This window comes from Astatotilapia calliptera, chromosome 4 (assembly GCF_964374335.1).
Source record: "Astatotilapia calliptera chromosome 4, fAstCal68.1, whole genome shotgun sequence".
Classification (NCBI taxonomy): Eukaryota; Metazoa; Chordata; class Actinopteri; order Cichliformes; family Cichlidae; genus Astatotilapia; species Astatotilapia calliptera.
In genome coordinates, this window is record NC_137425.1 from 19604009 (window position 1) to 19627783 (window position 23775).

The 23775-nt window shown below is 38.3% G+C and overlaps 1 long non-coding RNA gene, 1 pseudogene and 1 gene segment (V, D, J or C); all 3 read right to left on the bottom strand.

Annotated features, from left to right (window-relative positions):
* Window positions 1-391: 391 nt before the first annotated feature.
* LOC145428288 (uncharacterized) lies at window positions 392-1051 on the bottom strand. The gene is made up of 2 exons (XR_013908561.1): window positions 892-1051; window positions 392-807 (listed from the first exon to the last, which is right to left on the bottom strand). It is a non-coding gene; the product is annotated as an uncharacterized LOC145428288 (long non-coding RNA).
* A 4456-nt stretch (window positions 1052-5507) lies between these two features.
* LOC145428283 (Ig heavy chain V region 6.96-like) lies at window positions 5508-6440 on the bottom strand. The segment is given in 2 exon segments: window positions 5508-5956; window positions 6058-6440. Coding segments are annotated over 2 exon segments (360 nt in total).
* Window positions 6441-9929: 3489 nt separating this feature from the next.
* LOC113020975 (immunoglobulin heavy variable 3-74 pseudogene) lies at window positions 9930-10359 on the bottom strand (annotated as a pseudogene).
* Between the last annotated feature and the right edge of the window lie 13416 nt (window positions 10360-23775).

Sequence of the window (23775 nt, forward strand, 5' to 3'; positions counted from 1 at the left end):
TGCAATTTATGTAATTACTATGCACTTAATGCAGACATAACATTAAAATTTGGGCTATAATGGTTGTATTGATGTATAGCAACTTGAAATGCTCCAAAAAATGGCTCCACAGCATGTAAAAATATACTATAAGCTCTGGCGGACTTGGTTCTATGGTAGGTCTTAAAGGGTTAAAGAACTTGGGACATTTCCAAAGAGGCTATTCGATAAATTTATAATAAAACCACTGCACTGTCTTTTTTAGAAGCTGTATCACTGAAAGACTAATGACCCTGTGTTGTACAAACCGAAAAAATTAAAAAAAAGATTTTCCATGACTTTTATCAAAAAACAACAAAACAAATAATATAATAAATAAACAAACAAAAAAAAGAGAATCTGTATCATGACATGTATTCATGTTGAGTTTAATGATAGCTCTAAATATTCTAACCATCAGTGTTAAAGTGACATTTGCAGTGTTTTGTGTGCAGCTCTGTGGCTTCCTGTAACACTGTGGCTTTCGAGCACAGTAATAAATGGCAGAATCTTCAGTTGTCAAGCTGCTCATGTGCAGATACACTTGATCCACATTGTTGTCTCTGGAAATGGTGAAGCGATTCTGGACAGATGTGGAATAATATTTATTGCTTCCACTTGGAGCAGAAATGTGAGCAACCCACTCCAGCCCTTTTCCTTCAGCCTGTCTGATCCAGCTGATATCAGCATCACCATCTGATATTCCTGCATACGTGCAGGTCAGTTTGTGAGAATCTCCAGGCCGTTTTACCACTGGTTCAGACTCAGTGAGCGTCTGACTGCAAACACCTGGAAAAAAAAAGGTGTAATGAGAAACAAGCCACACATGAACCGAAGTATAAATACAGAAGAATGCAGATCTGTGTTATTCACCGGGAATGACTGACAGCAAAATAAATGTTATACTTGTAGTTAAAGTCATATTGAAAGCTTTTGTCTGTGTAGTTTGGCTGTCATCACTTTGCTGAGAAATTAATAAAGGCATGGAGATCAATATTTGCATAGACTCCTCCTCACAGTGCTAAAACAAATAAAAGAGTCAAGACTGAAGAACTTTATTGTCATTATGCGAGTGAAATAACTAATTTACAGTTACAATAACCTTGTAATAAAAAGCAGTTTATCAGCTGAATTGATTTTTTATTAAATCTGTTGTTTTTGATAATAAACAAAAATAATAATTAAAGGAATCTTTTCTATAAAATTTCATTAACTGAGGAGGTAGAATTTGGACAAAATGAATGGAGAAGGACAAACCAATTATTAGAAGTCTGATACAGCTTATAAATATAAACAGAACTGGAAGCAGTCAATATTGAACACTATCCAACATAATTTATAAGAGGCTTGCATCATGTATCATGTAAAGGTTTCCATATTTAAATTGCAATAATGAATAAATAAATCAACAGATATATTTATTTTTCAATAAACTTTTAGTTGTGTATATAAATTCAATATTGGTTTATCTAAGTTCACTTTCAGGTTGTAAGAAAACCATGCTGGTGCACAGCGTTACTGAAAGTAGTCCTAGTTTCGAATACACTGGCCAGCTGGGCCCTTTCTGTGTTGTACTCCAGCTTCCTCCTGCAGCCTAAAAACATGCATGGGTTACATTCATTTGTAATTCTAAATTGGCCATTGGTGTGAATTACAGTCTGTCTTTCTGTGTTATTCCTGTGATTGTATACTGTACACCAGCGGTCTCCAACCTTTTTTGCGCCACGGACCGGTTTATGCCCGACAATATTTTCATGGACCGGCCTTTAAGGTGTCGCGGATAAATACAACAATATAAAACTAGTACCGGTACCGAAAAAAAGAAGATTTATTCGTAACCAGTGTTGGGGAGTAACGGAATACATGTACCGCCGTTACGTATTTAAAATACAAAATATGAGTAACTGTATTCCGTTACAGTTACCGTTTAAAAAGGTGGTATTCAGAATACAGTTACTTTGTTGAAATAAATGGATTACACTGCGGTACTTTCCTGTTTCATTTTGTCGCGGGTCAGGACTGTTTGGGTTTTGTTTGACAGCTACGTTCTGTTGTTCCAGGCGGCAGCGTTACGGTTGCCATGGTTACAGGGCGACGCTCTCTCTCTCTCTCTCTCTCTGCGACTGTGTGTTTCCTGGGTGAGAGAGCGCCTTTTCGTTGTTGTTGTTGTTGTGCTAAGCTAACAGGCAGAATGCTACAAGCATAGCTCTAAAGAATGTAGCATCATGGGCAGTGTAGTCCGTGTTGCACGGAGAATGGACTGCCATACACGTCATGTGTCTGTGAGCGAGGAGGGAGAAAAAGGGGAGTGGAAAGGTACGAGTTGTCATCGAGGAAAAACGGGAGCTGGAAGCATGTAAATATAATAATAACCACTTCAGCCAATAAGAGTGCCTGACGAGCCCAGTTGTAAGTAAGCTATTAAGACTCGACTGTACACTGTGTTCATGTTTTCCTCCGAAAACAATAAGTTCCGTTGGAGCAGCCTTTCAACGCCTCTCTCTGTCTCTCGCAAGAAAAGTTGACCCACACAACAAAGTAGAGCTATTTTTCGGCTACGAGCCGACAGGGACCCCGCCGTATTAGTCAGAGGTCCCTTTACCACAGTTCGGAGTCGCGGACCTTCAGTAACAGTAATAAATCACACAGCAATAGTACATTCACATTGTTGTAAAAAGCATGATAATATATTAAGTAATCCAAAGTATTCAGAATACGTTACTGTCATTGAGTAACGTAACGGAATACGTTACAGAATACATTTTGGGGCATGTATTCTGTATTCTGTAATGGAATACATTTTAAAAGTAACCTTCCCAACACTGTTCGTAACACACGTGAAAAGACCCAGGAAAACAGAGTTAACGATAAAAGCGATAACAAAATAACGCTGAAAACCGATAAAACCCCTGAAAACCATACATTTCACACCTGAGCCTCAACTCTTGCGGCCTGGTACCAAACGACTCACGGACCGGTACCGGTCCGAGGCCCTGGGGTTGGGGGCCGCTGCTGTACACCCAGTCAGAGTATAGTATCCCTGCACTTGCATTTTAAAACTGTTATGTACTATTTATCAACTTTAATGAGCTTTTTTGTTTGTTTGTTTTAAATATAACAATATATTATATTACAAAGGACTAACAATAGGGAAAAATAACTTATTTTTTAAAACAATTCAGCAGTTGTTAGTGATTAAAGTAGGGATTTTTAATGGTTACTTTTACTATCTAGGAGCTTAAATGTAATAAAATAACAATTTTAAGACTGTTATTTTTCGTGTACAATTTTTGTCTTTCATTATTTATCTTCAGACATGGTTCAGTGCTTCCCACACATACAACAGTTTCAGTCTGTTTGTCTCTGTGCTTTTCTTGCACAGAAATAAACTACAGTCCTCTTATTTGAGTGTCTTCATCACTAAATTCACACGATTTTGAGAAGTGTCTTTGGTGATGGAAAACTGGCCTTGGAGACTTTGGGCAAATGATGTGCCAGTCCCATCATGAATACTTCCAATCCTTTCTCCTAAGCTCTGGTTTTTGTCAAATCCAGTGCAACCAAGTCGGAGAGAGTCCTTGAACTCTCCATGACACGTTAACTGATTGTCCTGGTCTGCTGACCACTGACAAGGTGAGAGACTGACAGTGAGCAGCTGAAAGAGATACAGAGTTTATATGATGGGAAGGAGCTGACATCCAGACATTCTCTTTCTATCCTGATACAGACTTCACACACCTGAAATGAGAGACAGAAGAAGCACACTCCATACAATGGCCGTGGTCATTACCTGGTTGAGACTTCAACTGTAAATGGTGATGTGAATGAGAGATTTTGATGCTGTGTAGGCAGAGTGGGTGGAGATTTGCTTGTCTGTGTATCTGAGAATCAAAATAAGACAGAGAGAGAGAGAGACAGATAACAGTTTGTTGCAACACTACCAATAAAATACATTTTGTATTGTTACAGTGAAGTTTTTTTTAAAAGTGTGTTCGATCCTCATTTGGCATGTGGATGTGTAGGGAGTAAGAATGTGTTAGAATGTGTTGAAATGTCACATATACAGAGATTTCCAGATGAAGAATGATTTGTCATTGGTGTATTAACGTGACTACCAAACGTTTCAGGCACAAGAATAAACAACAGTCTTCTCATGCAATGACATGGTGAGTTCGTTAAAACAAAACAAAACAAAACAAAACAAAACACACATGGCTGTGAGGCCACCACTGATCTATCTGATTAAAAGCTGTTCTAACGTCTCTGTTTATATTCACAGAGGCGAGAAACTTGTCATTGTATGCCCTCTAGTGTTTAACATTATTTTTCTGTAAAATCCCCCCTCCAATAAATAATTTCAATGAGGACTTACTGTGAACCGTAAAGGTTCTTCTTGGTGTTAAGTGATCAGTGGAGATCATGTGGTCAATTCTTGTGTTTTTAGCTTTTTTAAAAAACAAAATTGCCACAAAAGAATTATGCTCTCAAAATAGATTTTGTGTCAGTGCCTTAAAAAGACAGAGAAAAAGGGTAAATAATAATAAAAATACAAATAAAAAATAATATCTGGTTTTAATACTTAAAACTAAAACCATATCCTGTTCTCAGATTGAGAACCACACACATTCACCCTGATTTGTTTAAAAGGACAATTAGAGAAGGTTTCTCTGGGAAAACAGCTGATAATTTGGCCTACTGACATTTTTCAGTGCTTATTTTGGCATTAACAGGAAGAAAAGTGAATGTTCTCATAAAATGTGAAATTCTGAGAACAAACTTTATGACAAGAGTCATATTGATTAGCTATTTAACAGACTACTTACAGTATCTTGATTTTACCCCTGGGTAACAAGCTACAAAGGAACTAGGGCAAGAGTATGTAATTTATTTTCTTGGTTAATTAGGCAATACTACACAAAGTTTTTAAAAACTTTAAAATTGTTCAGCCACATAAAATCAGTTTCCACAAGAAGAACATTGTGTAAAAATGAGTGTGTGTAAAAGTAAAAAAAAACCAGACAAACAAACAAAGATGATTACATAGAAGACAGACAAACCAAACTGCCCTTAATGCACATAGTGTCTGATTCTAAGAATTCTGCCTGTCACTACTGAACTTTATATACTTTATAAATCACAGCAATGTCCCTGCATTATTTGAACAGTTTGAACTTTTCCTATATTTCAGTTAAAGTGCGTTTTAACTCCAGTCACTGATTTGTGTCTTGAAATGACCTCTTCATCTTCTTTCTCACACAGAATGGTGATTAATGATAAGCCACGTTGTTGAACGGGCCGAGCTCTGTGTGAGCATTGTATAATTTAACATAACAACACTGGATACTTTTCTCTCTATCCTGTCTGCAGTAGAGGAGTTGGCAAATATAACATCAAAACAAAATCTCAAAATAATACTAAAATACACTATCATTACTGCTATTACTATGATAATCTTTACAGAATTATAGTATACCCTGAACTCCTGTGGTTATTTCTGTTAGTGATTATGACAACAAAACTGTTGTACCAACAATGTCTGCCATTATATGTGAGAATAACTTTAGTCATATTTCTAACAAACTTATGTTATGCTGGATTTTGTACAGCTGGTCAATCGGCTCCACTCACTGTGGCTCTCGAGCACAGTAATAAACAGCAGAGTCTTCAGTCTTCAGGCTGTTCATCTGCAGATACAGCTGCTCTTTGCTGTTGTCTCTGGAGATGGTGAACCTGCCCTGAACTGACTGAGAATAATAGATGTAAGCACTGTCATATCTGATGCTGGCAACCCACTCCAGTCCTTTCTCAGGAGCCTGTCTGACCCAGGCCATGTAGTAGCTGCTGAAGTCAATGTTGGAGCCTGTACAGGTCAGCCTGTGGGATTCTCCAGGTCTTATAGCCACCGGTTCAGACTGAGTTATAGTCTGACTATCAACACCTAGAAGATCAAAAAAAGAAAAAAAGTCATTTGCAATAAGATAGTAAGACAAAAAAAACAAAAACAAAACATTTTTTTATTCATAAGAGAAAAATCTTCACCTGCCACAAACAACGTTAAAAGCAGCAGTCCTGCCCTGAAGTCCATACTGTTAAACTGTTAGTGCACTGCTCTTTGTCATCCTCTCTGCTGACAGATAAGTAGACATGAAAGACATCTGAGTTTTGCATTGACTCAAAGTGAGGAGGGGTTAACTTGGCCCTCAATTGGTAAGCATGAATAGTGTTAGAACAGAGACATAGATGAATTCAATTCAATATTTGAATATTTTGTTGTGTTTTTTTTTTGGTTTTTTTTGTTGTTGTTGCTTTTTCATGAATTCATGTCCCATTGAAAACTCAGTGGTTTTGGCACAGTTAAAACTGCTGTGTTCATCTGCAGATAAACTTTACTGGTAGAATCATCTCTGGTGATAGTGAATCTGTTCTGGACTAACTGGGAGTAAAAGTTACATATTAAATCCAGATGTTGTATGGATGAGCCTGTGGGACTGTTGAGGTCTGTGACTTCATAAGCAATCTGCTTGAATCCTTTAGTCTCTCTGATCCAGTTTCACACATGAGTCTGTGGAAGTCAAATCCAGATGTTGCACAGGTGAGTCTGTGGGACTCTCCAGATCTTTTAACAGCTGCTTCAGACTCTGTTAAGGTTTGAGATTTAGCACATCTTGAAACAATGGCAGCAACCACCAGAAATGTTAGCTTTCTGTAAGTTAACAGTGTGATGGGTGTGTTGTTAGGGCTTGGTGAGTAGTAATGCAGAAAGGCAGGTGAGCCCTTTATTGAGCTCATTTGAAAACTAGACATGAGCATAAAGCCTTCAACTGGTGGTCACACCACAGGCCCACACTTGGATGTTCAGATCTCAATTTAATCACAGAGTCCCTTCATTCTCCACATACCAGTGACAGAGTGTAAATACAGAGGCTGAAAGGACTTTGTTTAAGCACACACATCTCTTAGCAGTGCAAAAAAAAAAGCCAGGCAGCCATCATGTGTCTGTCTAACCACTCCACAAAGAGTGTGGATAACTTGCATTACTGTGGGATTTCAGAAATGAGATAGCTAATCCAATAGTTAATCCTTTATCTTATCCAGAAGCTTTTTTATGAAATACATTTTCTATTTGAAGTATTTATCAATCAATATTGATTGATAAATAGTGAGCCACTGTCTTACATGGTGGCCGGGAGAGGCAGGAATAATAAGCCAATAATATAGCCAATAATAAGCCAAGAGTGGAGCCAACAGTGAGCTCCACCCAGGCGAGCGAGACAGAAGAGAGAGAGACTGAGGGAGAAAAAACAACAACAAATACCTCTAGCCTGTTCAAGCCAGCCGGGGAGACACAGGGACCATGACACATGTGTTTGAACACCAGACACAGTCCATGCAGAGATGCCCCAGCTGACCAGTAAATTTGAACCCATGGTTTCTTGCTGTGAGGTGACATAAAACCACCAGAAAATAACCATGTCCCTGTTTATTTACTGTTTTAATTAGGTGGGAGTAAAATTGACCATTGGCTATGATGAGGTGTGTCAAGAGATGTATTCTAAGACACTTCTTCAGCTGAGAATCAGAGAGGAGAAACACACAGTTTTACTTGCATGCAAGGGCAGCACAGAACACTCGCATGGGAGCGAGGGCTCCGAGGCTGGCGCTCTGCCACTGCCCTGGTCTTTATTTTATACATCAGTAGGTGCGTTTGTTCTTTACATTGGAATGTGGATGTGTATACGTGTGTGTGTGTGTGTGTGTGTGTGTGTGTGGGGGGGGGGGGGGGGGGGGGGGTCAGAGTGTGACCCCATAAAGACTTCCCTAAACCTGCTGGTCTGGAAGTCCAGCAGTTCATCTAAACAAAAGGCACTTAGACTAAAACTGGCATAGCTATGTTTATCCTACCATGAAACAATAGGAGAAGATACAACCTCTCCCATGTTCCCAGGATGTGGGTGTGAATGCCAGAACACTCTGGAATGCACACAAAGTCTTGTAGTGAACAACAGCCCAAGTCATCAAAAGGTCAACATGCAGTATTCTACCATTTGCAAACTTATATCATTAAAAGATTATACTGACTACTAAGTACAATTTTCTATTGACAATCAGTGAAAACCTGACCACAAGCACTTGAAAGACAAACAGAATTTGACATCCAAACAATTGAACATGTGAATCCAGCGAAACCTCCTCAGGATCCAGCAGCCTGCAGTAGTATCAGAGCTAACATGACCATTGTTGATGTGGTCAATGCTGAAGATGAAATTATAAAACAAACTTGATCACAACAATAACAACAAATATTCCCTATCACATAATATCTGACATAAAATTGTGATATATAAATATAGTAAATGTAGTAAAGAAAAGCAAACTTGCAAAGTAAACATTTGACTTTCTATCACTTTATAATATTTTGTGATATAAATATGAGGCCAATAAATGTATAGAACATTTAAGGCTAGTTAAAAAATAATATGAAGAGAATTCTGACCATCAGCGTCACAAAGTGACATCTGCAGTGTTTCGTGTACAGCTCTGTGGCTTCCTGTTTCACTGTGGCGTTCGAGCACAATAATAAATGGCAGAATCTTCAGTTGTCAAGCTGCTCATGTGCAGATACACTTGATCCACATTATTGTCTCTAGAAATGGTGAAGCGATTCTGGGCAGATGTGGAATAGCTTTTAGTGCTCCCACCCGGAGCAGAAATGTAAGCAACCCACTGCATCCCTTTTCCTCCAGCCTGTCTGATCCAGCTGATAGCAGCATCACTATCTGATATTCCTGCATATGTACAAGTCAGTTTGTGAGAATCTCCAGGGTGTTTTATCACTGGTTCAGACTCAGTGAGCGTCTGACTGCATGAATGCAGATCTGTGGTAGTTACCAGGAATCACTGATAGCATTGAAGCATTATAGATGTAGATAAAAACATATTGAAAAGTTGTTGTCTGTCTCATTTACTCGTCTTCACTTTGTTGTGAACTAATTAAAGATTGGCAGATCAATATTTGCATGAACTCCTCCTTAAAGTGTCCAAAAACAATTAAAATGCATTTAAATGAAACCTGTTGATAAGAGGTTAGACCTACTTACTAAGAGTGTGGTTTTGTTGATTGTAAATGTCGTATTAAAGTAAAAGCTTAATATTTGTAGGGTCTGGTTGATTTAAAAATTTGAGACATGTCCAATAGAACAAAGAACAATAATAAATGAAAGAATCTTCTTTTTCCAAGCTGTTAATATGCAGATGCTCCTGATCCTGAGTGTTGTCTCTGGAAATGGTGAAAAATGTGGAATAATATGTATCGCTTCCACTCGGACCAGAAATGTAGACAACCCACTCTGCCTTTAGCTTATTGGAGCTTATGGCTTTAGCTACCCACACCAATTCTCTGAACTTCGTGAGTTCATTTATAAAACAAGCTTTATATGTATTTATTTTTTTCTTATTATTTTTCAAGATTTTATATCAAATGAGAGTTGGAATTAATATTTTCCTTTTGTGCTAAATTTATGCAGTTTCACTGTCTTCACTGATCAAATTTCCTGCAACTGGCTGTGAGTGAAATGAGCTGAAGGCACAAGGTAACTTACTTCTTTCAAAACAGTTTGGCAGCTGCAAGTGAACAAATTTGGGATTTGTTTTTTACGGTTTAATGTTTCTATCTAGGGGCTTAAATTTAGGACTGTTACGTTTCATATACAACGTCAGCAGTCACAAAGGTGATGTCTTACAAGTCCAGCTAGTTCTATACGATTTAATGACCACACCATTAGACAATTGTATTTTTACTCATTTGTATCATGGATAACTCCATCAGTATTTAACTCACTAGGCTGAAATGGTTCAGTGGTCCTCACACACACAGTTTTTGCATGGCCTTTCAGTCTCTTATTTCACTGTGGCTATCGTGCACAGTAATAAACAGCAGAATCTTCCTGTTTGAGGCTGTTCACCACTAAATTCACACGATTTTGGGAAGTGTCTTTGGTGATGGAAAACTGGCCTTGAAGACTTTGGGCAAATATTGTGCCGGTCCCATCATCAATGCGTCCGATCCATTCTAGTCCTTTCCCAGGTTTTTGACGAATCCAGTGCAACCAAGACAGAGCGATTCCTTGAACTCTACAGGACAGAGTGACTGATTGTCCAGGTCTGCTGACCACTGGCTCTGACGAGGTGAGAGACTGACAGCAAGCAGCTGAAAGAAATAGAGAGTTTATATGATGGGAAGGAGCTGAGATCCAAATATTCTCTTCCTATCTTGTCTCTTCCTAACAGACTTCACTCACCTGAGATGAGAGTCAAAAGGAGCAGACTCTGTACAATGGCCATGGTCATAACCTGGTTGAGACTTCAACTGTAAATGCTGATACGAATGAGATATTTTTATGCTGTGTAGGCAGAGTGGGTGGGTATTTAGGTCAGTTTGGATTTGCCTGTTTGTGTATCTGACATGCAGTTAAAGAAAGAGACACGAAACAAGTTAACATTTTGTTGCAACACTACATATAAATACATGTGCAAAATATATTTGCATTGTCAATTTGTGATTTTTCTTAGTGTGTTTAATATTTTTTTATGTGTGTTAGTTATTTGGAAGTAAGTATACTAGAATGTTTTGTCAGCTCTCTAATATAGTGTAAGCTATACTATCACAGTAATGAAATGTCACAGATAAGGAGGCCGACAGTCAAATGATGCTCAGGTTTTCAAGCACCAGAATAAACTGCAACAAAAATGATTGCACGGTCACTGTTGAACTACATGTTGAAAACCTTTTTGTCGTTTCTTTGGATACTGACAGAGGTGAGGAACTTGTCATTATGTGCCCTCTAGTGTTCAACATTGTTTTTCAGTACAACCCCTCCCCAGTCCCCTTCCACTGTCTTATTTTTGCTATTTGTACCCAGACAGTTATTCCAGTGGCAGGCATATCCTTTATGAACAGTGGAGGTTGCAGGTTTTAAGTAATTATTAGAGTTAATATGTCGAGTTCTTTTGTTCATACAACAGGCTCATACAAACTCACAATTCATAACATATCTTTATTTAACTCATTCTTCTTTTTGCTTACTTCAGTAAATAAAACAATTCATTTATTCTATGTTCTGTTTTGTCTGTTTGTTTCATACTGCATCAGCCAAAATCTACATCCTAGTTATAAAAGCAAACCTATATAGTGAATGTGGTTTAATATAAGTGTGCTAGTTGTTAAGCTGTACTGATAGTTTGAATCATTTTGGTATTGAATAGTACACTAAAGAATCATCTGTGTATTTGGGTGAGACAGATAGATTTATGATACATTGTGACTTCTTTGTGGAAGATGAAGCAGAAACACATTTGTTAATTCATGTTCATATTCAAATTTACATTATCCATGTCTTTTTGCATGTCTCTTGGTGGCTTGGACTACTGTATCCCTAACATGTAAACAATTATAAGAGACGGTTTCAGTTCAATTCAGTTCAATTTTATTAATCTAGTTTCAAATCTAATGGGATCCTCCAGGCCTTTTAACCACTGGTTCAGACTGTTTTGTAGTCTGACTATCATCATCTGTCAGGTTAAAAATAATAAAAGAAAGTGATCTTCTTTTATAACATAATAAGAGTCATTATAAGTGAAAAATCTTCACCTGCCAAGAACACAGTTAAAAGCAGCAGTCCTGCCCTGTAGTCCATACTGTTAAACTGTGAGTCCACTGCTCTCCGTCATCGTCTCTGCTGTCAGATAAGTAGACATTAACACCTCCTCACTGGAATGACTCAATTTTAATTAATTTGGGCATCATTTGGTCAGCATGTGTTAAATTTAGACATACTTAAACCACATTTAGCATGTCTCTAATATAACTCAAAGTGCTTTTAGTGCACTCAAATTAATATTTTACTTTTTTTTTAAATCTTTGTAACATTTTCTAATTGATATAATTTGAAACATTTCCATATTTCATGAAACATTTACTTTGAAATTCAAGTCTTTTTGTTTGTTTTTTTCAATTTCATTAGAAAGATATTGAAATTAGATATAAAAAGAAAAATGTTCTTTATCATAGGGACAAACAAAAATACATCCTATGAGGTTTTCAATAAGATGGAAGACAGTATTGTTCTGGCACAATAAAAAAATGGCTGGCTGTGGAGACTTTACTACTGGAATGAAGAATCCATGAATCTGCCCTGGACTGACTGTGGGTAACAGATACTACATTAAAACCAGATGTTATATGGATGACTCTGCTATGATCTGACAATCAACACTGATAGGTTTGTAGCTTGAACCTATTCGCTGGAACGTTGAAGACAATATAATTACACAGCAAGCAAGACACGAAGTAGGCAAAGTTCTTCATGTTTCTCGTGCACGGGAGAGAACCGGACAAACGCCGTTCCTTCGCTTGACCCCAGTTGCTCTCGTCCGCTCCCCCTTAACACTGCTCTTTTATTGAGGTTATATGAATATGCATAGGTTCATTAACATACGACATGTACATACACACAAAGAGTACCTTGCCTGTGTGTGTGTGTGTGTGTGTGTGTGGGGTGTGTGGGACTTCCCTAACCCTGCTGGTCTCGAAGTCCAGCAGTTCATCAAACCAAAAGGCACTTAGACTAAGACAGATATAGATACGTTTATCCTACCATAAAACAATAAGACAAGGTACGACCTCTCCCATGCTCCCAGGATGTGGGTGTGCACACAAAGTTTGCAGACTATTAAGGATCAAACCTCTACCAATCTAAAACTAATTATAAAACTCTAGGCATATATAAGTAGATATTTCTAAGCATAAATAACAATCAACAATACAAAACCTAACAAAGACACCTTGGAACAATGACAGCAACCACCAGAGTGTAAGCCATGTTAACAGTATCCCTGCTAGGTATTCCATCCATACATCAATGAAAGAATCCATAATGACACAAAGTGATGACCACACACTACACACTTTGGTCACCTGAAATGAGGGCCAAAGTTGCGTGCTCTGTTCAGTGTTGTTGTACTTGGCTGAGACTTCAGCTGTGAAGCCTGAAATGTATGATAGGTATAGGGGTAGAATGGATGTTTGAGTGTGCTTATTTATGAGTCTGAGGTGCAGCTTGAGAAGGACGCAACCTGTGGTTTACAAAATACTGAGACATGTTGCAACTACACAATCAATAACACTATTCATTTCTGAAAGTCTTTCAACATGTGTGAATTTGTTAATAACTGGGAGTAAGAATAAATCACACACAGCTGTGTGTTAAATTTAATCAAATGAATATACTTGAATATACTTGGGAGTTGTGTGTTAGGGAAGAAGTGAGCAGTGACCATTAATTCATGTCATTTTTTCATGTCATTGTTGATATTCAAATTTACACCATGCATGTCTTGCAGGTTTCTGAGTATTTGTGCAGGTCTCTTGGTGTTCTGGATCACTGTGTCACTAACACGCACACAGTAATAAACAGCTGTGTCCTCGGTCTGCAGATTTTGGCCTGTTATTGTTGCTGTTCTGGCAGAAGTGTCTCTGCTGTAGCTGAACTTGTTCTTTAAATCACCATTTTGCCGAAGGGTGCCTCCACCCCACTGATGAGAAATCCAGTCCATTGCTTTTCCTTCACGCTGTCTGATCCAACCTGTTCCATAGCTGTTATCAGTCATAGAATAACCAGAAACCTGGCAGGTGATAGAAAAAGACTGTCCAGGCTGCACAGACCTTGAGTCTGGCTGAATGAGATCAATACTGTACACACCTGTGAAAACAGAAATTAACATTACATCCATCATTCATCTGATAATTAAGTATTTCTAATATATTTATATGAGGGAATTTACTAAAAGCTCCTCACATGATCCAGCAGCCAGCAGCAGTATCAGAGCTAACATGATTGATGCTAAAGAGGAAATCTTTAAGCTGATCTGTCTTTTCACTGAGAGGCAGACATCACTCTGCGACATCACTCCCTTTTAAGTAACTATTATTTGCATATTCTTGAATATATTATGTTTTGATCCATTTAAGGTATTAGCAGTAGGTATATAGACAATTTGTTTTAAATGTAATGTATTGTTATAATTCTTTGTTCAATTGAGCGAATCTGTTATATCTAGAACACACAGTCCCAGACTGACAGATGTCACCGACTTTGGTTCTTAGCTGTTCCTAACTTTCTTTAGATCGTGGCATGATGTGTTGCTTTTTAAAAAAATTTGTAGCCTAATACACTTTGTCATACAGGTCATTTTTAAATGATTTTAAGAAATTGAACTCATTATCCAAAAAAAATGTGGTTATTCTCAATCGGTAAAAGGCTTGTCATTGCATGCTCTCTAGTGTTGAACATAACTGTTCAACACACACTCCAAAGGCTTAGCCCTTAAATTTGTACATGTGGCTTTTTTCTGCTACAAAACAATGATCTTAATGAGGAGTTGTTTTTTGTAAAGCTTGCCTTGTGTGTGATGTTAGTAGAGCCAGCTTTTTTATGTTTTAGTGCATACTTCTATTGGTAATAATGATCACTGATCAATGACCAAAAAGAACCTATGAATAAACATTTTGCTTCCTCTCTTCCTCCCAGCAAAAAGATTACCAAGATAAAGATAATTTGTGTATTTGTGATAGTGACAATTTGCAGAATGCGTGGGAATCAGAACGATGTGACACTGACTGTCCTCCAATGTTCTGATAAGCACTACTTTTTGTTCAGAATACTAAAAGTTGAGGTTTCTGTTTCTGGCAATGATTTTAACAACAAAATCACACAAGCATTGTCTCTGGGGTATGAGAGAATAGTCTTAAGTTGTATTTTTAACAAACATACATTATGGTGGATTTTGTACAGCCATTCAACCAGCTCCAGTCACTGTGGCTCTCGAGCACAATAATAAACAGCAGTGTCTTCAGTCTTCAGGCTGTTCATCTGCAGATACAGCTGCTCTTTGCTGTTGTCTCTGGAGATGGTAAACCGGCCTTGTACTGACTGAGAGTAGTAGATGCTGCCCCCACCATTACTAATGATTGCAATCCACTCCAGTCCTTTTCCAGGAGCCTGTCTGATCCAGGCCATCCACCTGCTACTGAAATCAATGTTGGAGCCTGTACAGGTCAGTCTGTGGGAATCTGCTGGCCTTTTAACCACTGATTCAGACTGTGTTATAGTCTGACTATCAACACCTGTCGGATTAAAAAAAGAACAAAGAAAAGTGGTCATTTACTATAACATAGTAAGACCAAACAACAAAATATTTATATCTGTAAGTGAAAAATCTTCACCTGCCAAGAACACAGTTAAAAGCAGCAGTCCTGCCCTGAAGTCCATATTGTTAAAGTGTGAGTCCACTGCTCTCTGTCATCCTTTCTGCTGTTAGATAAGTACACATGAAAGACATTGCTGTTTTGCATTAACTCCTCCTCACTGGAAGAACTCAGTTAGAATTAATCATTTTCTCAACATGTTTAGAGTCCACACAAATTTAAACCACATTATAATGTTTGATTTGAGCCAGAAATTAATTAAATACAAGTTTAAGCATGTTTTACATTTTGAACCTTATATCATTTCAAACATTTCTACATTTCAGCAAAAATGCTTTTTGAAATCAAATTAAAATTTAGGTTTTTTTTTCCTTCATAGGAAATTTTCTTATAAATAAATACGAAAATAGGAGAGATTTTAGTCATTACCATGACAATGAAATTAGCATGACTGTAAGCGCAAGACAGAAAAAATAAAATGCTGTTTATCATAGTTATAATAGTAGTAGTACTTCTTGTGATATTTGTACTCCTTTGTCACTCTATTCACTGCCTAATTTGCTAATAATGAAGACTTAATTCTTCTGGTACAAACACTAAGAGAGGCTGTTACATACTTTAGTGTAATAACATAAAGAAACTAAAAATAGCATGCTTGCAATGACTGAATGCACAGAAGATGCAAGCGTGAGCATGTGCAAAACACAAAAACTAAATGCTTTCATAGCCAAGCATACATGAAGGACAGGAACCACCAGATGCTCTGGCAAATCTGCTTTATTGTGCACCTGATCCTGGCCTGCTCAGGTGTGGGTGTGAGCTCCACCCACTAATTACCTAAAAGAAAGAAAACCAGAAAACAAGGCCAGTCGTCAGACCATCACTATAGAAAGATGCTAGAAGAGTAGCTTGAATTTTAGAGTTTGTGTTTAGTGTTTGGAGACAAAGAGATGAGATTTTAGGAAATGTGTTTTAGCAATTCAGAAAAACTGTAACAGGTTGTTTTCTAAGGATGTTCATGTTGATGTCATTTTTAAAATCTTTTCCTGACTTTCCATATATAAATTTGTATTAAAAAAGATATCTCAAGGTTTTAATGTTACCAATTAGATGTATATTTGTAATTTTTAAAATAATATTATTTATGCCTTTTTTTAGATGGACAGCAGACAGGAAAGCAGGGAGAGTTCATGAAGACACACGGTCAAATCACCTGTTAACTGATCGAAACCTTAGATTTTTTTTTTCTTTAATAAATTTTAATTGCTGTGTTTTATGTTTAACTATTTATTGTGATCTATTTTAAACTCTGACATGGGTAGGTGTTTCTCACACATAAAGACATAGCTTTAGTGTTATGGAAATGCATTTATTTTCTTAATGTTTTTTTTTTTCATGCGAGAAGTGAGCATGAAATTGTTCATTTTTATATTTCCATCATTTTTGTTTTGCAGGTGTCTGAGTTTTCGCACAGGTCTGTCAATGTTTGCACCACTGTGCGGTATCGCACACAGTAATACACAGCTGTGTCATCGGTCTGCATATTCTGTCCTGTTATTGTTGCTGTTCTGGCAGAAGTGTCTCTGCTGTAGCTGAACTTGTCCTTTAAAGCATCATTTTGCCGAAGACCACTAGTACCCCACTGATGAGAAATCCAATCCATTGCTTTTCCTTCACGCTGTCTGATCCAACCTGTTGCATAGCTGTCATCAGTTAAAGAATAACCAGAGACCTGACAGGTGACAGTCAAAGACTGTCCAAGCTGCACCATCCTTGAGTCTGGCTGGATGAGATCTATACTGTACACACCTGTGGAAACAGAAATCAACAGTGAAACCATTATTTATCTGATTATTCTTCATTTTGAATGTTTTTTTGTTTGTTTTTTATTTCAATCCACTAAAACCCCTCACATGATCCAGCAGCCAGCAGCAGTATCAGAGCTAACATGACTGCAGTATAAACTGAAATGATGTGAGCTTGGCTATCTCTTACTGACACATTTATCACACTCCTTTAAGATACTATTATTTGCATATCCTTTACATTTTTTTTTACATTGTGATCAGCTTCAGTTATAAATGCATAATGTTACAACTTGAACTGTATTATATTATTGTATATAATTGTGCAATATATTGTATTCAATTGTTTAATACCATAAAAAAATACCATACCATTAAAAAAAAAAAGGAAAAGTGTTGAAATAAAACCTGCTTTCATTTTTTTTCCTTTTCAGTTTTGGAATTGCCTGATCCGAGTGTAAGAAGCACTTCGATGTAATAGATTTGAAAAAAAAAAAAAGAAAAACACACAAGACAAGGACAGCTCTGATAGTGGCAACTTTTGTAATTGGTTGGAGTTGTCGATATTTGAATTTGTACTAGTAGAATATGAGTGCAGGACTAAGCTAAGAGCTCATTGTTGTTTTTCATGTTTCTTTTCTTCTGAAAATTTAAATCCACAGCTTAATGCAAAGAAAAAGGATAAAACTTGTTGTTGAAAAATCATCATTGTGCTTGGCACAATGATGATTTGTGTGATGATGTGTGTGAGTGATGAGACCAGTTCAATGGTTTCCCTTCACACTTTCCGACCCCACCTGTTGCATTGGTGCTCTCATAGAATAAACATTTTTTTATTTGATTTTTTTCAAATTTTGGAATAATTTAATCCCATGTGAGTCTTTGAGTGTGAGCTTCTCAAGATACTGTCTTTTGGGATCCAAGGAAGTCAGAAACTGATCACAAGTAACTCAAAGTTTAACAAAGTTTAGCTGAAAGTTAGTTAGTAATCAAATATGCAAAGCTCAGTTTGTCTTCATCTCTTCCTCCTCCCTTGAAATAATACCCACAATGACGTAGGTTTGTGATGGCGACAACTTGTTCAAAGGTTGCGTGGGTTAGTAAAATGTAAATTTGCATTAGAACAAGAAGAGTACAGGATGAAGTTGCTGCAAAAAAAGTAAGAGATAAATAAAACTTGAGCAATGCTAGCATTTCTACTTTGTTGTTTCTTCTTAAAATTGAGAAATACAACTTAATTTATATAAGAAAGTGGAGTCATCACTAAGCTAACTGTTTTATGAAAAGACAGATTTGTTACTATGAAATGAGGAGAAGCAGAACAATTTTCATTCAAAATACTAAAATGTGATTATTTCTGTTAGTGATACATAGACCATGATTTTGGTAAACACATTGGTATAAAGTCATTGTCTGCTTAGTAAAAATCATTTTTATTTTTGTGTTTTACAAACATGCATTCTGAAGGATTTTGTATGACTCTTCAAGCACCTCCAGTCACTGTGAGGCTCCAGCACAATAGTAAACAGCAGAATCTTCAGTCTTCAGACTGTTCATCTGCAGATACAGCTGCTGTCTGTTGTTGTCTCTGGAGATGGTAAACTGGCCTCTAACTGACTGACAGTGATAGATCTCACCACTGTCATATTTGATAGTGGCAACCCACTCCAGTCCTTTTCCAGGAGCCTGTCTAACCCAGCTCATCCAGGAGTTGCTGAATGTCAATCCAGAGGCTGTACAGGTCAGCCTGTGGGAATCTCCAGCACTTATAACTGCTGGTTCAGACTCAGTTAGAGTCTGACCATAAATACCTAACAAAAGAAAGGAAAGTTGTCATGCTATAAACTGGTAAATTAATGAAGTCAAAACATCTTAGTAAAATAAATAAATAAACAAACCTGTCCAACAGAGAGTTAAAAGCAGCAGTTGTGCTCTGAAGTCCATACTGTTAAACTGTGAGTCCACTGCTCTCTGTCATCCCCTCTGCTATAAGTAGAAATGAAAAACATCTGAGTTTGCATTGACTCCTCCTCACCTGCTGCAGTGAACTTTGCCATTTAGTCATTATGCATTGAACCTGGGCTATTGAATTGCCTTATACTGTTAGATTGAAGCTATAAATGTATTTCATTCAGTAAATGTTAGAAAGATACTATAAAGATATATCACTATATTTGTTAAAGTCACTTGTCTTTCTTTCTTTTTTTCTTTCTTTTTACAAAAATCTGTTTGTGTATGTATTTATCATCATTAGTATATTATGATTAAAATAATATATATAATATGATTATATTATTTATTTTATATTTTTTCATATTAATATATTAGTCTGATTATTATTATTGTTATTTATTATTATTATTATTTAGTATAAGACAAGTAAGGTAAAGATTGTTCTGGGAGTTGTAGGGTTGGTTTATATGACACATTTAAAGGTTGTGGTATTAAAATTTAGTTTTAAGCTACAAATATGAATAGAATGTTGCATCCTCAAAAGGAAATGAATTACTAAAGAAATAAAAGATGTCTGACTCCGTGGAGAGGTGCTTACAATAAATCATCAGTAAGGAGAAACAGATGAAAACTGATCAAAACTGGGCATCTGGAAGGCTGATAGCATACAGGGCGTGTTGTAATAGCTATTGTAGAGGATGTGCAGGTAAATGTTTTTTTTATTTTTATTAATAACTTTAATCTATGAAAAAGGCGTGGCACAATGCTGGAAAATACAAACTTGGTGGGTGGGGGACTCTTCAAACCACTAGTCCTTTGCGTGACTTGTTTCAGTTTATTTACAGTGATCAACTATGTGTTCACGTTTTCTGCACTTCATCATTTGTCTGTGTGATAAAAAAACAAAACAAAAAAAACCCCAAAACCCTCATGTCTTCTCATATTACATCACATTGTGACTTTAAGTAAAATCAGTCTTAAATGCTCAACTTGCCATGATGCTTGAAATCAGTGAGGTTTTTGTGCACCTGCTCCTCTGGTTTCACTCACTGTGCTTTGTCGGGCACAGAAGTAAACAGCAGAATCTTCTGCTGTCAGGCTCTTGATCTCGAGGTACTGAGTGCTGCTGGGAACGTCTTCAGTCATGAGGAAACGACTTTGAAAGGAGCTGCTATAGCTAGCAGAATTTGAACCTGAATCCATTCTACCAATCCACTCCAGAGCTTTCCCGGCCCTCTGTCGTATCCAGCTGAAATATCCGCTTGTCATGGTATAACCAGATACGATACATGACATCTTTACTATCTCTCCGGGTCTTTTCAGCTCAGAGGACGACTGATCCAGCTTAACATCACTCCATACTCCTGTAAGCAAACAGATCATCATCAATGTTTGCAAAGAGAAAAAAATTTAATTAAAATTGTAATTAAAAAAATAAATAAATTATTACCCTGTACAGTGACAACAAACAGCAAAGTCCAGACAATTGTGTTTCCCATTTTTTCATAAATGTTGTAAACTGTATGAGCTTGACTTGGGATATGCTTATAAAAATTTACCATGCTTATAAAAGAAGATGAATTTGCATAGATCCCCCCACCCCCGCCCCACCCCCGCCCGCACCACCACCATTGTTAGACAAAAGACCATGTGAGAGTTAAATGTCAAAGACCACCTCTGAAATGTCACTTCTTATCCATGAATTTTTTTCTTCTTCCTCTACTTCTTCTTTATTATTATCAATATTATTATTGGTGTTTTATTTATAAACATACACATTTTTTTTATATTATCATCACCACTTTCTTTCTTTAAAAAGCTACTTATGATTTGTCAGCGATTTTTATTATGACAGAGAAACTGTTCAGAATGATCCCAAAAATCGATTCAGTTCATCTAAATGTAACAATTTCAGTTTCCTTCAGTCATCCAAGTGACCTAATGAGTGAAAAAACGTCTCCCACTGAAAATGCCTGATTCTGTTCATATGTCTAGATGAACAGAATCAATTTTGGGGATATCCTTAACTGGATTGAGCATGCATCAAGACACTGTTCAGAATGATGAATAAAATATTTGTCACTGTCTTTTCTCTGCATGAAATAAAATTCCTATCAGGAAACAAGAGACCACTGGTGCATGAATGTTTTGCTACTGAAACACACCAACAGGCAAATATTTTATTTATCTATTGTTTTGAACCACTTTGGTCCTACGTAACTAGCAGAAAAGAAGATGCAGTTGTGTTTTTACTAAAAGATACATTTATTCATACACCTCCTATCAAGGATGACCTGATAAAACCGAATTGAAATAACCACACATATGTTAATTCACACTGCCATCATTCACATTTACAATAATTTAGTTACTCGTAGCTGAGTGATTTTGCAGGGTTTTTTTAATCGGTTTGTATTACTGTGTTACTAACAAGCACACAGTAATGAACAGCTGTCAAACATGCTGTCTGACCCAACGTGTTACACAGCTGTCATTAGTTATAGAATAACCAGAGACCTGGCAGCTGATGGTCAAAGTCTTTCCAGGCTGCACAGCCATTGAGTCTGATTGGATAAGATCAATATCGTCTGGTTTCAATGTGTCTACCACACATATGCCTTCATACTCCATCACTTTCATTCTACTGAATTTGAGACAATAATAGGGACAGGCAATTTGAGATTTGACATTTGAGATAAAAAACAAGAGCACAGGCATTACATGTCTCCTTACTGATGAAAAATAAAATCTATTGGTTGTCCTTCATGCTATCTTAACCCATCCTGTTGCACAGTTGTTATTTGGTTGAGAGTGAAATAGCTAATCCAAAGATTAGTTTTTCTTTCTGTGCTGGAAAGCAAACTTACTTGCTTGAAATGACACGCTAGGGACAGGCTTAGGGCGTCGGGGGGTTCCCCGGAGGCATCTTCCTTGGGGGGCTCAACCCGGGGTAGCGGTGATGTCCGGTTGGGGGCTCTGTTGGCTCTCAGGTGACTGTTTCCTCGCGGCTGCGTACAGCGGGGCTAGGGGAGGGTCTGTGCTGACGGACGTGGGTTACTGACCTGGCAACCTGGCTGCCCCTGGGTGGGTCCGGGATGGGCGTGAGGTTCTGGGGGCGCTCCGTCTCTGGGCTGGGGCCCGGGCCGGGCCTCGGGGGCTTGGGTCCTGGTTGGTGTGTTTCCGGGGTTGTGGGCGGGTGGGTGCATGGGGGCCCAGCCCTGGAGCAGGGTGCCGCCGGTGCATTGAGCCACCTGGGGGGCTCTTCAACTGGTGGGGGAGATGGTCACATCTGCAGGAGCTTTCCTCTCTTCAGGGACTCTCTCTGCAGGAGGGGGAGATACAGGAGAGGTGGAGGAAGATCTCAGCCTGGGCGTTTACTGTCTTATGTAGTCTGGAAGATGAGTGGATGGTGGGGTGGGTGCAGTTTTCTCTGGGGTGGGGTTGGGTGAACTGTCCCGGGCTCTGTGGAGCCGGGAGGCGCTGCTGCACTGGGCCCCAGTCTGGATGGGCCTGGGCCCCCTTTCCCTGGCGGGTCGCGGAGTGTGGGAGTGCCTACTGGGGTCAGCGGGGGAGCTGGCCCCAGGGAAGGGTCATCTGCCCCTCCCTTCCTTCCCTCCCCATCTCCAGCTGCCTCCCTCTTCCCGCTCCACCACAACCACCCACACATGCAGGGCCTTGGAGTAGGGGTATGTCACCAGGGTGCAGAGGAGGCTACCCCCCCCCCCCCCCCCCGTCCCCTTCCGGCTGCCTCTGCCTCAATTTTATCCCACAACTTAGACATTCACATTATTCACACTCTCAATACACATACATATAGGATCTTGGGGGTGGGCACAATCACGGAGTCCATATTACCATCAGGGTGTACACCTCACCCCTGGCGTCGTTGCCCACCTCTCAATTTTAAATACACTTAGACATTGAGGGCTATCAGGAGGGACTATGCGCTTACCTGCTGCTCCTTGGCAGGTAGCTCTATGCCCTCCTGGGTTTTAATTGCACCTTAGAACACACATGCATCAACACTACAATGAGCGGGTGGAGGGAGGTTTGGAGTCTTCTCCCACCCCCATTCTCTGCGGCCTGCTGGAGCGGGATCGTTACATGGAGAAGCCTTTGGAATACAAGCACGCTGATCCACACAGGTATGCACACAGGTGTACACTGCTCGTAGACTTAAATTACACCTTTCTTGGCTACTACTTCGAAGCACATCTGTCCTGCGTGCTGCACAACAACATTGAATATTTACTATTTACTGCTGTTTACACTTAGCTAGATTAATGCGATGGTGTTGTGTTTAGTATGTTGCTTTGTTTTTTTTGTTTTTTTGCTTGTTTTCTATTCTTCTCTCAACAGGTGATCCAGGAGATTTTTACTTTTTTTTCTCCCCCCCTTTCTCACTGTCCCTCTCCCCTTCTGTTTTTCCTTTCCTTCCTCTTTCTTTTCCTATCCCTCACTCATGTCTGTCCCGTCTGTAACATCTGAAAATAAAATATAATAAATAAAGATCGACCAAATGGACCAATACGGCAATGCCACGATGATCCATTTGGCAAAGTAAATCCATTGGGTATCCTTGTTGGTCTTCAGACAACAATTCTGATGGCTAAAGAACCAAATGGGACAGGCAAAAAAAAAAAAAAAAAAAAAAAAAAAGAAATGACACGCTACAGGGAGACATATTGCATATTTGACTTTGAGAAGTTTAATAATAATGTGTATGTGTTAGCCCCT